The 15300-nt window shown below is 39.4% G+C and overlaps 1 protein-coding gene across 3 annotated transcripts in view; it reads right to left on the bottom strand.

The window, feature by feature from the left end:
* CTNND2 (catenin delta 2) overlaps positions 1-15300 on the bottom strand; it is a 1052534-nt gene that overhangs the window by 385966 nt on the left and 651268 nt on the right. For all 3 annotated transcript variants that reach the window (XM_081517461.1, XM_081517462.1, XM_081517463.1), the window contains one exon: positions 12075-12330. In XM_081517461.1, coding sequence (XP_081373587.1) covers positions 12075-12330 — 256 coding nt within the window. The remainder of the gene's footprint in view (positions 1-12074; positions 12331-15300) is intronic.

Here is a 15300-nt window from a genome sequence, read left to right as displayed (position 1 = left end):
TTGTCTAATATTCCAAGGTTATTTCATATCTACCTTTCCTGTGTGTTAAGAAGTGGCTGGAGGAGACTATTTGCAAAGGAAAAGCCCCACCACCCTGGGCTGGCACCCACCTGCTTTTGGAATGCAACAGGTGTCTGCATTCCAAAAACCCTGGGAATCACTGGGCTATGTTTCACAGTCTTGAGGTATCCCCTTCACCCCCCAGCAGGGCGGTGTTCACCACAGCATCTCAGTACAGAGCACCTGAGGGCAGAGAGAAGTCCTCACTTCAGGGGTCTCTATGCAAACACAATGTAGATTTTTGCCCAGTTAGCAAACACAACGAGAGTTTTCTTGGTGTAGTGGCTTCAGTTTTAAAGAGGCTTCTAAAACTGGTGGCCCATGGTACAAAATCTTTAAAAAATTAAAAAAAAAAAATCTAAACAGGCATTTGAAGCAACTTAGCAGCAGCAGCAAAAGAGCAAAGCACATAGTGAAATGCCCCTAGAAAACCAAAAGGTAAAACAACATAAAAAGTGAGGATTCTGTCTCATCTCAGTCTATGAGATCCTTTCAGTATATAAAACATTCCGTGTTGCTAGAATGTTGCCCACTGAATTTGCCAACAAATGTCTTCTTTTTCTATCTTCCTTCTACTCATCTTTCTACTCTTAACAGAATTAAGTGGATGCTAGAACACACTAGGTTTAGGAAACCAGTTAAGGTAGCTGAACATGATTCTTCAGTAGATGAAAAAAATTAAGCTACCAGATTTGTAATGTATCATGAACAATGAAAATATCACTTCAAAGTACACTTCTCTTACTATAAAATGCTAATTTTCCCTCTATAGATGTCAGTGCCTCCAAATTAATGAGCACTATTAGCTGCAAAACATCTCAAGAAGCAATGGAAATTAATTTCCATTAGTCACAAATGGACAGTCAACTACCACCTGCCTTGTAAGACAATAAAAGTTTTGAATGTTCCATTTTTGTCCTCAATTAAATGTTCAAAGTCAGATAGTGAAAAACAGTGACTTTAGATGTCCAGAAAAATATTAAAACTGGTTTGCACGTGAAATGACCAAAGGGAATTTCAGATTTCCCATTGCAGTGGGATAAACAGGGAGGCTATGAGGATGGTTTAATTGAGGTTGGTTTTCCAGAGTTATCAGGTGTCTCCAGTGACTCAGATGGTAAAGAATCTGCCTGCAACGTGGGAGATCCGGCCTCAATTTGCCAGGTCAGAAAGATCCCCTGGATAAGGAAATAGCAACCCATTCCAGTATTCTGGCATGCAGAATTCCACGGATAGAGAATCCTGGAGGGCTACAGTACGTGGGGTCGGAAAGAGTCAAACACACTTAGCAACTAACATTGACTTGCACTTTTCACAGTTACAGCAGCATAAGTTGAATCATAAAGGGAATTCATTTCTTTAAGATGGTTAAGTTCTCTAAGAAGAATAGAGCCTTTAAATATCACATGATTTCAAAAGGTTGAGTGTAACGATGTGAATGCTGATTAAACATAATACATAGACAAACAGCCAGGAGGTGCTTCCCAATATTCTCATAGCTACTGGGATGAACTGAAATTTCTGTAAGGAAAACAGATCTTGAGTTTCTCTAGTTTATATTTCACATGGACTTGAAGAATGGAACACATTCAGAATGACTTTTTCTAAAGTGGGAAAACAAAAGCAAAACACAAGGGTGGCAAAGCAGACTGATGGATAAATAGACAAGAAGCAAAATCAATACACCATTACTGTGTGTCTTTTGTTCCATTAATAATCATGCGTTTTTATAAGTTTTGCAAAGCTTATTTCTGGGTAAATGTGTGCAGAGCTAATTAGCAAATAGGTTACGTATATATTTTGTTGTTTAGTCAGTAAATCTGACTCTTTTGTGACCCTGTGGACTGTATCCTGCCAGGTTCCTTTGTCCATGGAATTCTCCAGTCAAGAATACGGGAGTGGGTTGCCATGCCCTCCTCCAGGGGATTTTCCCAACCCAGGGATTGAACCTGTGTCTCCTGCGTTGGCAGGCAAATTCTTTACCGATAAGCCATTAGTGAAGCCCTGTGTATACATACAAGTACATGTATGTGTATATATACACACAATCTATGCATTTGTATACACATAATCTATGCGGCATATATGTAGATGCCATTTTCCTTAATAAAACCAAATCTAGGACTGTCAAGTTTCCCCCTATAGGAAGATAGTCCTTCATGAATTAACCAAGTGAGCCAGAAGTCACCCTGAATTTCCTTGGTTTCTCTTTTTCCTCTTTCCCACTCGTGGGAACTAACCTTAGGGAAAGAGGGATGCTGCAGTCCATTTTTAAAATCTTATTCATTACTAGACTCAAAGAACTTTCCTTTGATTCCTTCTGAAGCACAAACCCTTCTTTTGATTCCTTCAAACCTCCTCCTAGAGTTCTAAAAAGTACCAAATGGAAAGTGAAAGGGGAATACTCAGACAGGAAATAAACGCAGTGACCCAAAACAGAGCACTGGGATTTAGGAGTGTCCATTCTGGGTATGTAAGACTCTCTAACTCTCCATGAGATTCCAGGGAAAAAGGCTTTCTCATTTTCAGGTTCTCAGTTTGTTTCTAAGGGGCACCATTTTTAATAGTCACACTCCTTTTGGGCTCAAATAAACTGATTTCCTTCACAGTGATGATGGAGAGAGATTTACTTCTTCTTTTTCACCTGCAGCTTAGCTTTCTGCTTCATCCTAAGTGATTGGCAAAGGAATGACTTCATCTGCAAGCCCCTACCCTCTCTTCAGCACGTGAGAAGTCGCTTCAGTCATGTCCGACTCTTTGAGACCCCATGGACCACAGCCTGCCAGGATCCTCTGTCCATGGGATTCTCCAGGCAAGGATACTGGAGTGGGTTGAGGTTTCCTCCTCCAGGGGATCTTCCTAAGCCAGATCTCTTATGTCTCCTGCAGTGGCGGGCGGGTTCTTTATCACAAGTGCCACCTGTTCAGCTCAGCTCAGTCGTGTCTGACTCATTGTCACCCCATGGACTGCAGCACGCCATGCTTCCTTGTCCGTCACCAACTCCCAGAGGTTGCTCAAACTCATGTCCATCGAGTTGGTGATGCCAGTCAATCATCTCATCCTCTGTTGTCCCCTTCTCATGCCATCAATCTTTCCCAGCAGCACGGGAAGTCCCCCTTTTAGCATGAGAATATCTAAATCCAGTAGGTAACACAGGAACCTGGTTATTAGTGAGAAAACAGATTAACCTTGAAGCAGGAAGTAACATGAATTACAAACTCAATTCATACACTGAGAGTATAGTAAAATCATTGCAAGCTAATTATTTGTTTAACTTAGGAATTCAATGGGACATCCCTTTAAACCATCAATTATCCTTATTTTGATGTTACCATTGTACTTATCATTATAGGGGACCTTAAAATTAAGACTAAAGACGCTTGACATTTCACAGAGTTCTGACTTCTAGGGAGCTGAGGTCCTCTGATGATGGATGGTGTCAGCAAAGTTCATCTCTCCTATAAACCTATTTGGTAAAGATTTCATGGTAATTTAACTACTGAATGCAACTTTCCAGTTGTTTTGAATCAGGAAAGTGAAAGTGTTAGTCACTCAGTCATGTCCGACTCGTGTGACCTGATCGACTATAGCCTGCCAGTCTACTCTGTCCTAGGAAATTCTCCAGGCAAGAATTCTGGAGTGGGTTGCCATGACCTCCTCTAGGGGATCTTCTCAGCTCAGGGGTCGAACGTGGGTCTCCTGTACTGCGGGCAGACTGTTTACCATCTGAACCACCAGGGAAGCCCATTGAATCAGAGGAAAAATACTATTTTAGTTCCTGGGATAGGGAGTGAGAGTAGTTGGTTTTAAGCAGAGGGGTTAAAGGCAAGTTCTGGAAAGTCTGCCTCAGGGTATACTATGAACACACAGGTAAAACATTAGAGACACAGGTTAAGTGAGCAAAGGCAAACAGTCCTGGCTTCATAATGTAGACCAGACCTAGGACTACCACGGCCACCTCCACAGAGGGTAAGCAGGGAAGAAGGAATTCTACTGGAAGGAGAGAAAGGTTGTACAGTAGCTTTTGTTCCTGTGATGGGGTCTAGGGAGCCTGGACTTGGCTTTTTGCCCCAAATGAGGCAGGGAAGTCCAGAATGCACATGGCCCACTTTACAGGGACTTGAGTTTCTCAGGCTCTTCTGCACCGCTGTGGGCTTTGATAGTGGATGGGGACCCCAGGAGGCTCTTGGACCAGAGAAGGTGTGAGCTACAGGCTCACCTACTGAACAGAGGGTAGAGCCTGTTTTACCAAAAGCACATGGACTGAGGGGAAAAACTGGCTGGCTGTCAAGGGGAAAGTCTGCAAACCCGAAAAACACAAAACAGAGATTTCTACTATCACAACTGCTGAGGATCACCTAATGATTCATTAACCAACTAATTAGTACCCCAGGTAGAATGACTCATCAGCTTTGACTACCTCTGTTCCATCACTGTTACTTCTGGGATGCAGTCGAGGTCTCTGTGCCAGAACCCACTCTGGTACAAATGAGGTGGGGGGTGTCGTATTAGAAATGAGTCGCTATTCTAGAAATGCAATCGTTCACTCCTAGGAGTGATGCTGAAGACAGAAAGAAAAATGAGTAATCTGGGCTCTCAGAAAATCAATATGCTCACAGAAAAGTATTGTGTGTAAACTGTGCTTTCCTTTTAATTGATAAAAAGAATCCTGAACAGGTGGCTTTTGCAAAACAAACAAAATCCTTTCTGCAGGGACATCTTCTCTTCCATCTTCTGACTGTGTGTCCTGGCCAGGAGGGCCCAGGTGTCCACGTGTCTGCCCTCCTTGCCCCCTCACTGGCCTCTGCTCCCACCTCACTAGGTCCCTTCCCTTCCCTGGTCCCAGGATCTGCGCCTCGGTCTTTCCCACCAGACAGCTCACGGCCTCTCTGCCTTCACCACTTTCTCCATGTCCCTGACTCCCAAGGGCCCTTCTCACCTCTAACCTCGGTGCCCCTGATGGCAGGAGCCAAGGTACCAGCAGAGAGGCAGTGGTGTTAACAATGGGCCCTTCCCTAAGCCAGGAAATGTCCCAAAGACCTCAAGGTCTTAACATATTTCACCTTACAACTTTATCAGGAAGGTGCTCTTATGATTTCTGTTTTAAATACATGGACACCGAGGGCAGAGCAGATGAACTTCACACCTGGAACCATGACTGGCTAAGAGTCCTTTCCCCCATGTATTGGATGCCCTTTATAACCCAGACCCCCTCTGCTCCTCCCGTGGGAGGGGAGAGCATGCAGGGCTGCCCAAGATCATCGCCTCGGGTCAGAGGGGAGAACGTGTGAATTTCTACTTAACCGACATGGCCAAACAAAACAGAGCAGTTCAGAACTCATATTTCCTCTACATGCTGGTGCTGGCCTCTCACCGGGCCCACATTTCAGATGACGGTGTATTTTTTACTGGAAGTCACAACATGCCAAGAATGACAGTGAGCACTGCGGACAGTGACGGCAGCTATGGAATTAAAAGATGCTTGCTGCTTAGAAGAAAAGCTATGACAAACCTAGACAGCATATAAAAACCAACAAAGGTCCGCATAGTCAAAGCTATGGTTTGCCAACAAAGGTCTGCATAGTCAAAGCTACAGTTCTTCCAGTAGTCACGTTTGGATGTGAGAGGTGGACCATAAAGAAGGCTGAATGCTGAAGAATTGACACTTTTGAACTGTGGTGTTGAAGACTCTTGACAATTCCTTGGATAGCAAGGAGATCAAACCAGGCAGTCCTAAAGGAAATCAACCCTGAATATTCATTAGCAGGACTGATGCTGAAGCTGAAGCTCCGATACCTTGGCCACCTGGTGCGAATAGCCAACTCACTGGCAAAGAACACTGATGCTGGAGTTTGCTCAGATTCCTGCCCACTGAGACAGTGATGCTATCTAACCATTTATATATAGCTTTTTGTAGTAATCCTTCCTAAGCACCACTTGACTTCACACTCCAGGATATCTGGCTCTAGGTGAGTGATCATACCATCGTGGTTATCCTGGTCGTTAAGACCTTTTCTGTATAGTTCTTCTGTGTATTTTTGCCACCTCTTCTTAATCTCCTCTGCTTCTGTTTGCCCCTTACCATTTCTGTCCTTTATCATGCCCATCCTTGCATGAAATGTTCCCTTGACATCTCCAATTTTTTGAGGAGATTTCTGGTCTTTCCCATCCTATTGCTTTCCTCTAATTCTTTGCATCGTTCATTTAAGAAGGCCTGCTTATCTCTCCTTGCTATTCTCTGGAACTCTGCATTCAGTTGGGCATATCTTTCCCTTTCTCCTCGCCTTTCACTTCTTCCCTCAGCTATCTGTAAAGCCACCTCGGACAACCATTTTGCCTTCTTGCATTTCTTTTTCTTTGGGATGGTTTTGGTTACTGCCTCCTGTATGATATTAACAACTTCCATCCATAGTTCTTCAGGCACTCTATCTACCAGATCTAATTCCTTGACTCTATTGTTACTTCCACTGTATAATCATAAGGGATTTTATTTAGGTCACAGAGGAAGTGCCCTCTACTCTTCCTCAGTTGCATACTGGACATCATCCACCCTGGGGGTTTATCTTCCCGTGTCATATCTTTTTGTCTTTTCATACTGGCCATGAACATCCCTTTCATGAATCACAGCCTTGTTGTTGTGAAGGGGCTTGCATGACTCAGTGAAGCTAAGAGCCACCAGGGAAACCGTGACCTAGATTTTCCTAATGACATTTATGGGGCTTCCCAGGTGGCTTAGCTGTAAAGAATCCACTTGCCAAAGCAGAAGACGAGGGTTTGATCCCTGGATTGGGAAAGCCCCCTGGAGAAGGCAATAGCAGCCTACTCCAATACTCTTGCCTGGGAAATCCCATGGACAGAGGAGTCTGGTGGGTTGCAGTCTGTGGGGTCAGAAAAGAGTTGGACATGATTTAGCGACTAAACAACAACAATGATATTTATAAGCAGTATTTCTTAATAATATCTACTAATATAACACCCAATAATAATTTTAGCAAGACACTAGGTAATTCTTTAAAAGTTCATAGTTTTAGATTATTGGTCAAATACTGTGGCTTGAAGCAAAACATGGAGAACAAGTTTGACAGAGCCACCTGAAAGTACAGCTGCTAATTTGGGCTCAAATTCAGCATTAAGAATGTGTCACTGTATTTATTTATCTGTTACAATGAATAACAAAAGGAATATAGAGTTTCATTGTGAATCATGTTTGCAAAATGTTAGATTCCTTTATCATGTTTGAAAAACTGCTTTTGAGATGGTGTACATCAAGGATTACAACACCCTGAAACAGGATTAATCAAACTTGATTAAAAGATACTATTCATGATGCAGCCTACACATTAAGCTATGTCAGTAAATTAGCCATAACTCTTCTTCTTTCATGGAAAAGAATATTTGTAACACCATCAGTATACCAGCTGCATGAGTTTTGCTTTTTTTCTGGTTATTTTATCAATCACATTTGCAAAATAAAGATACTATGAATGGTCACTCCCAATGTTACTGAGTCCTTTCATATAAGTTCATTTTAAGATTTATATGACCTACATGTTTAAAAACAACACGTGTTAAACTCAATATCTGGCATAGCACCAACAACATAGTAGCTGTGATGATACTTAAGAAATTCACATTTTATGGAAGATAATATGCAATTAACAAACAGTTCTCAGCATAGGCCGCTATGAAGTAAATATTATATAAAAACTTTTTTTCAAAGTGATTGCTGACTGAAGGAAATCAAATTCTATCACCTCTTTGTATGAAAGTTTTCTGCGCATTTTTTGTTAGAATACATGAGAGCAGTTAAAAGTGGAAAGTCCAAAGTTTTGCCCCGATCTATATGATTCAGCTAAGCAAGTTAAAAAAAGCCAACCATTTAGAAAGAATCCTTTCATATTCTATGACTGAGAAAAATTCTTTTAAAAATTAAAAAAGAATATACATATATAATTTCATATACATAAATATATATATAAATATATATACATATAAACTGAATCGCTTTGCTGAACAACTGAAACTAACATAACATTGTAAATTGACTATATTTGAATTAAAAAAAATAGAATAGCCTAAATATATACATAGACACAAGTTATCAAAACACCAAAAGGAAAAAAAAAGATAACAGGAAGCCTCTGGTTTCAAGTCTAATGACTGAATTGGGGCTATCTTGATTTCAAATTCTTATTTTGAAATAGATGGTTTGCTTCAAAGTTCCTCATTGAAACTCACTAATAGAAAAAAGACACTGGTATGCAATAAGATGAATAAGTCATATATTAGAAAAGAAAGAAAAAGAAAACAAAGACCACTCATGCCATAAGCAATTATCAGACGGACCAGACCTATTTAGACAATTTGTATCATTACCTTCATTCCTTCATTCACTCCTACACATAGCAAACTGGTGCTTTCCCTCATCCTCCAAGAAAATCATAAAAGATGGTATGCAATTTCCATTTCCTTTTTATAAATATAAATGTCCACGAAAATATGTGCCTAAGAGTGTGGAGTCTAGCCTGCCATATACATGGGTCAATTTTTCCACTTCTCCACTTATTTAAGGCACAAAATATGCAGACATCAGTTTCCTCCCACAAAAGAGAATTACATCAAAGACATAAGGAAAAGTGCTTTGAGAATTGTAATGTGCTCTAAAAATATGTTTGCAATGGTAAAGAGGCTTACATCGTTGGCTATTTAATAATATATAAAAAACTTTAATAAACTCTCTCCAAAAATGTATGTATAAAAGTTAGAAAGAAGCCTAAAAGCTGGAAAAGTTTAAATCATAAATTATAATGCTGAGATAAACTACTCTGAACCCCAGATGTAAAAGATATTGGTTCTAGTAACACTCACCTAGGAAGGACAAAAGTTCATTCTTCAAAAGAAGATGCAAAAATGTTGTCACAAAAGAAGCATTAGATTGTGGACTACAATTTTAGATTTGGGATGTCTCAATTAAATCTGAACACTCTGACACATTCCTTTATTAAAAAAAAAAAAAACCTCTACAAGAAAGGCATTATTGTATTTTATATACTCATTTTACATGATGTCAGGTTATTAGTTCTCTTTACAGGAAGCCATAATAATTCAATTCTGGTTCTAGATCTGGTTCTGTTTCTTTTGCTTGTATCTGACCTTAGGATGGTGGTACAAATGTTTTTTTTTTTCAGAATTGACATCTATTTAAAGCCAATGCTTAGCATTCTTTTTTTATTTTTTAAATGGAAGATAATTGCTTTACAATGTTGTGTTGGTTTCTGCCATACAACAATGCTAATCAGCCATAAGTACACACACACACACACACACACACACACACACATATATGTTCCCTCTCTCCTGAGCCTCCATCCCAACACACACACACACACACACACACACACACATATATGTTCCCTCTCTCCTGAGCCTCCATCCCAACCCCCACATCCCACTCCTCCAGGTCATCAGAGAACACCAGGCTAGGTCCCCCATGCTATACAGAAGCTTCCCACCAGCTACCTTACACATGGTAGTGTATATATGTCAATGCTACACTCTCAAATCATCCCACCACCTCCTTCCCTTGCTGTGTCCACCAAGTTTGTTTTCTGCACCTGCATCTCTATTCCTGCCCTGCAAACAGGTTCATCAGTACCATTTTCTAGATTCCATGTGTGTGTGTGCTAAGTCAATTCAGTTGTATCTGACTCTTTGTGACCCTATGGACTGCTGCCCACCAGGCTCCTCTGTCCATGGGGATTCTCCAGGCAAGAATATCAGAGTGGGTTGCCATTCCCCTCTATAGGGGATCTTCTCAACCCAGGGATCGAACCCAGGTCTCCTGCACTGGAGGCAGAATCTTTACCGTATGAGCCACCAGGGAAGCCCAGATTCCACACATAAGAGTTAATATACAATATTTGTTTTTCTTTCTGACATTAGCATTCTTAAAACTAACATAGTAAACTTGCAATTCATTTAACACTAATTTGCCTATAAGTTTACACCTACAAAGGATGAGTGGCCAATATACTCATTCACTCTCATTTCTTACAGGTGTTTCTCTTTCTTGGTTTATAGTGGGCACTCATTAAATATATGTCACATAATCCATACCTTGAAAAGATGCTAGTCTGATGATGATATGCTGAAAGAAGAAAAAAGGCTATAAAAAGTGATAGCAATATAAAATGAAAAGGATATGTAATTTAATAAAAGTATAACACATTTAATACACAGTATGAAATAAAGAAGCTAAGTTGTAGTGAGAGAAACATAAATTTGGATTCCTATTAGGCCAAATTCCACTAATACGAAAATTTAAAAACCTCTTCACTGAAGATTATATACTTATCCTCAATTTATATTTTAAATGTTAAATAAAGCACTGCCAATTCAATTATGTATTTTCCTGTTCAGCATTTCCTAAAGAGTGTGCTACTGTTCTATTTCTACATGTTTTCAATAACATATTTAGAAAGAATATTTAAAAATAGAGAGCTTTGGAAAAGGGATAGATTGGGAGTTTTGGATTAGCAGATGCAAACTATTACATACAGGATGGATAAACAAGTTCCTAGTATATGGCATAGAGAACTATATTCAATATACTGTGATAAACCACAATGGAAAAGAATATAAAAAAAGATTATATACATATGTATAATTGAATCACTTTGCTATACAGCAGAAACTAACATATTGTAAATAAACTATATCCCAGTAGAGCAAAATTTAAAAATAAATAAATAGAGAGCATTGTGTTATCTGAAGAGCATTCTACCCACACTTGCCAAGAATACCAAAGGATTTAGGGCAAATTTCCAGACAAAGACGATAGAGATCCTTGTTTCGACTGAAAGCCTAGAGGAACAGGATGCTGAATAATGCAAATATAAGAATTTTTCTTATTTCTAGTAGTTAACAGTGAACACTTACTATAATTCCCCTTTACAATGGAGGTTTTACCGCATACAATATTTAACATAAGCCCTCCAAGTAGGCTTGAATTGTGCTAAAGAAGCTATCTTAAAGAATACCATAAAATGGTCCCATTCTGCCTTTTATGTATGTAAAGGTGATTTCTTTTTACAAAAGAATCTATGCAAACCCCTCAATACAGTACACTTGCATTGTGAGCTCTATCAGAGAAAATATCCGAAAATTCCTTGAGATGAATTTTAAGTATACCACCAGAATCAAGTCACATGCCTGCTATAAAGACATAGCAGGAACCTGACATATCTATAGTATTCACAGATGCAGATATATATTTATGGGACTCTGTCTGCATAAATCAAATGTCTATGAATAAAACACCATTTAACTCTATAGGAATTCAATTCCAATTTCAGAAGTAGAGCATCACTAAAGCCTTGGCCACTGTTGAAACAAGAAAGAAAAAAAAAACATTTCTCAATAATAATTTATTTAATACATTATATTCAAATTTTTAATCAATGTCGAAAACAACTTCAGCCTAATGTTTATTTTCAGATACAAAAATGAAGGTAATAAAGGTTTTCTAAATTTCCAATTTTTAGTGTAACCTGGCAAAAATTTTCAATTTTTAGTGTAACCTGTATACCACTTTCCACTCATGAACGGAAACATACAAGGTGACAAAGCATACTTCTCCTGAGACAAGAAAATACCTAGACCACAGTGTCTGAAGTCAAACGATACAACCTCCCATCCTCCGTTTCTACTGCATCACAGAAAGCTGTTCCAGATCTCACAACTAGCTGAAACCCTCAAGCACCTACAAATGTTCCGATCAAAAGATCGTCTTTGCTGCTGAACCGCAGAAGGTACTAGGGATCCATGACCAACACCCATATTCCAAGTCAAACAGAAGATGATGAAAGTCAACCAAAGTCAACCCTTTCATCCTCAGCCAGAGACATGGATGCAATCAAGTGATGCCAAAAAAAAAAGACAATCATGCAGTCACAAGGTCTGGTTGGAAAACCTCTTTAGCAGCGATGGGGGGAGAGGAAAAGGTTGGTACCCACCTGGGATCTTTCTGAATGCTGTCGATGGATGGGGACCTGGCCAAGGTGCCTTCGGGGGGAAGGGCAGGGCCGGATTTGCTGTACGGAGACTCGACAGAAGGACAGTACTGCAGCTGTCGGTAGGGGTCCGCGTAGCTGGAGGCCGGGCCGGCGGCATAGCTGGCCCTCTGGAAGGTGGCTGCGGCGGCGCTCTGCGGGCCGTGCTGGCTGCCTGTGCGCTGCAAGGGGACGGAGTCGACACCGGGGGAGGACGGGGCTAGGGCAGGAAAGTAGGGACAGAGTAAAAAATTGAGGACCTGCTCACAGAAACGGTTCACCAGGTCTAGGCAGGGGGGAAATTACACACATAAAAAAAACAAACAAACAAGGGTTTGAAAGAATTAACAAAATTGTTACATTTGAACTAACTCATTCAATGTCATCCACTACAATGACAATTAGCATGCTATGCCGTTGGCCTGAAAGTTCATTGGGGTTTCTCCATTCCATCTTAGAGAAGAACCTGAACAAACTGTCGGGCCAACCCAGTATTCAGGAATAACCCTTTCAGCTCTAGGACGAGAATGCCTCTGTGATGTGTTTCCTGCTTACTGACTTCCAAGAAGAGGTTTGCTCATCTGACACGTAAACTCTGTACGGAGCTAAAACCCAGAAGAAATGGAAGGGATATTTTCTAAGGAATCGTGAGCAGTGAGTTCTTTACTGTTTAAGCTGAGAAAATTCAGGCAGTGTTCGTTCAGGGGATGATAGATTAATTTTATTAAGGGTGTGAAACATATTTAGTAATGTGGTTAATTTTTCCCAAATAAAAGAAAACAAGGAAAAGTGAGAGGTTGTGTATATGTGCGGGTGGAGGTGGACACAGGTCTGTAATTAGTGCTAGAGCATTAAATGCAGGACTGGACAGTTCTTGTAAAGTTCAACACCCACAAGATTTTTATATGTCTCTTTTGTAACTCAAGCTGTCATACTAACAAATACACTTGGTGAAGGGTAGGCATGCCGGAGGCAATGAAGACCCACCCGACTGCAACGCAGACAAAATAAGGTGCTGACTTGGCTTTTCCAGAAGTATTTGCATCTCTTCAATAACGCCTAAATTGTCGGAAGAAGATCTGACGCCAGTTACTAAAATCGGTTTGACTATTTCCAAACCGAATTTCAGCTTTTTGTTTCCTTCCTGGGTTCTCTGGAGTCTGTTTCCTATCATTATTTTTATCTGGTTCTCAAAAATACTTGACATCTAAGATTTAGGTGACCTATACAACGAAAATGGAATAGCATCTTCCATATTAATAGAATGTGACTTGTTAATAACGGATCATTATCCATGATTAATATTAGGTGGCACCTTTACTTTCTAGCATTGTAGCTCAGAATGAACATATACACCCTACTATATACAAAGTAGATAAGGACCTACTCTACAGCAAAGGAAACTCTCCTCAATATTTTGCAATAAACTATGTGGGAAAAGAAACTGGAAAAAAGACAAATGTATATATTCATATATATACATATATATGAGACTGAATCACTTTGGTGTACACCTGAAGCTAACACAACACTGTAACTTAGTTATACTTCATAAAAGATATATCCTGTGTCTATATGTGACCATTTATAACATGCAAGCTCTACACAGAATTAGATTCCAATTATCACCCACATCCCACAGCTCAGACTTTTTGAGCACTACTCAGTGAATAGTGATAAAATATCTCTCTCACATTAGAAGACATATTCAAAATCAAATACAAAAGAAAGAAAACAATACTAGCTTAATGTTAAAGGAAGTTAAGGATTTCATGTCAAAATGATAAAAAAACATTGCAAAGTGAACTGGAGAAATATATTCTAATATGAGAACTGAATTTAATTAAGAGGTCAGGGCTTCTCATTTCCAATGACCTTTTAAAACTTAATCATATAATAACCAAAATCAGGAGACCAAGCACCATGACACGGTGAAATCTAGAAAAATATTTAAGAAAACTTTCTAAACAAAAAGTGTGTATACTCCTAAAAGAGCCGGGTTTGAAATAACAAGGGTTGCCCTGATGGATTAAATTTCAAAGTCATTGGATTAGACTAATAAAAAATTAAGTTCATAAACAGAAAATCTGTCTTATGTCTTTATGCAGTTTCTGGGGCATTCATATTTTTTCCAAAATTTTGCAAGCATGTCTAATTAAAATTCACATTTTAATATTTATGAACAATGTGCTATATGTCATGGGAACAGGGATTTAAAATTCAGGCCAGGCATAACCATGCTCTTGGAAGAACAAATGCCCAGAGGTAAATAAAGTTTCATTTTCTAGATGAGTTGTGAAAAGCCAGTGAGCAAATTAAATGCAAAAGGGAAAACTAATGCTAACCTGACATTTTTTCAGATAAATACAATTTTTTCATTCAGGAACTAAATATCTATATGAAAACTTCCTAAAAAGGGTTACTAACATCTGAAAAGTCATTTTCTATACAAAATTATTTGTTACTAATACCTTAAAATACAGTGATTAACAGGAAGGGAAGGCAAAATGGCAAGGATGACAATTTAAGCCTGAAACATAAAATGTAAAAAAATAAATAGACTGAAACATGACAAAACACTACTGTTAAAAACTGATAATATAAGTAAAAACAAAACAAAACAAAACAAAACCTCTCAGAGGAATGAATGAATTTTAAAAGAATAGGGAATTCTCTAGTGATCCAGTAGTTAAGATTCCGAATTCTCAGTTCAGGGAGAACAGTTCAGTCCCTGGTTGGGAAACTAATATCACGTAAGCTGCAAGGGAGACTGGACCAAAAGGTGAAAGTAGAGTGTGAAATGCAATTAATAGAGCAGGAGCAAGAAGACAACATCCCAGGGTAAGAGGAAGAAGAAAAGGTGAAAGGCAGTTTATGAATATTGTTAGGCTCAGATATACATTCTACACTGGCCTTTTGGGGAGGAAATGTCAGGGAGCTCCGTCAGAGGCTGGCTTCTGAAGCTAACAATCAGGGCCACATCTGGGCTTTCTAGTCAATCATTTGTATCTGGCAAGTAACTGAGTTCTCAAAGCTCCAGTTTCCTGATTGTAAAGTGAAAAGAAGACAAGGGCCCAACAGGATGACTGTTTGTTTTAAAGGCAAGAAAGGCTATTAATGCCTAGTAAGTGCAAAACAACCTGATGCGAAGAGCTGACTCATTGCAAAAGACCCTGATGCTGGGAAAGAT

The sequence above is a fragment of the Giraffa tippelskirchi genome, chromosome 8 (genome assembly GCF_054371585.1).
Source record: "Giraffa tippelskirchi isolate mGirTip1 chromosome 8, T2T-mGirTip1v1.2.pri, whole genome shotgun sequence".
NCBI classification, from domain to species: Eukaryota; Metazoa; Chordata; class Mammalia; order Artiodactyla; family Giraffidae; genus Giraffa; species Giraffa tippelskirchi.
The sequence above is the reverse complement of the archived record's forward strand: the minus strand, read 5'-3'. Positions and strand labels throughout refer to the sequence as shown.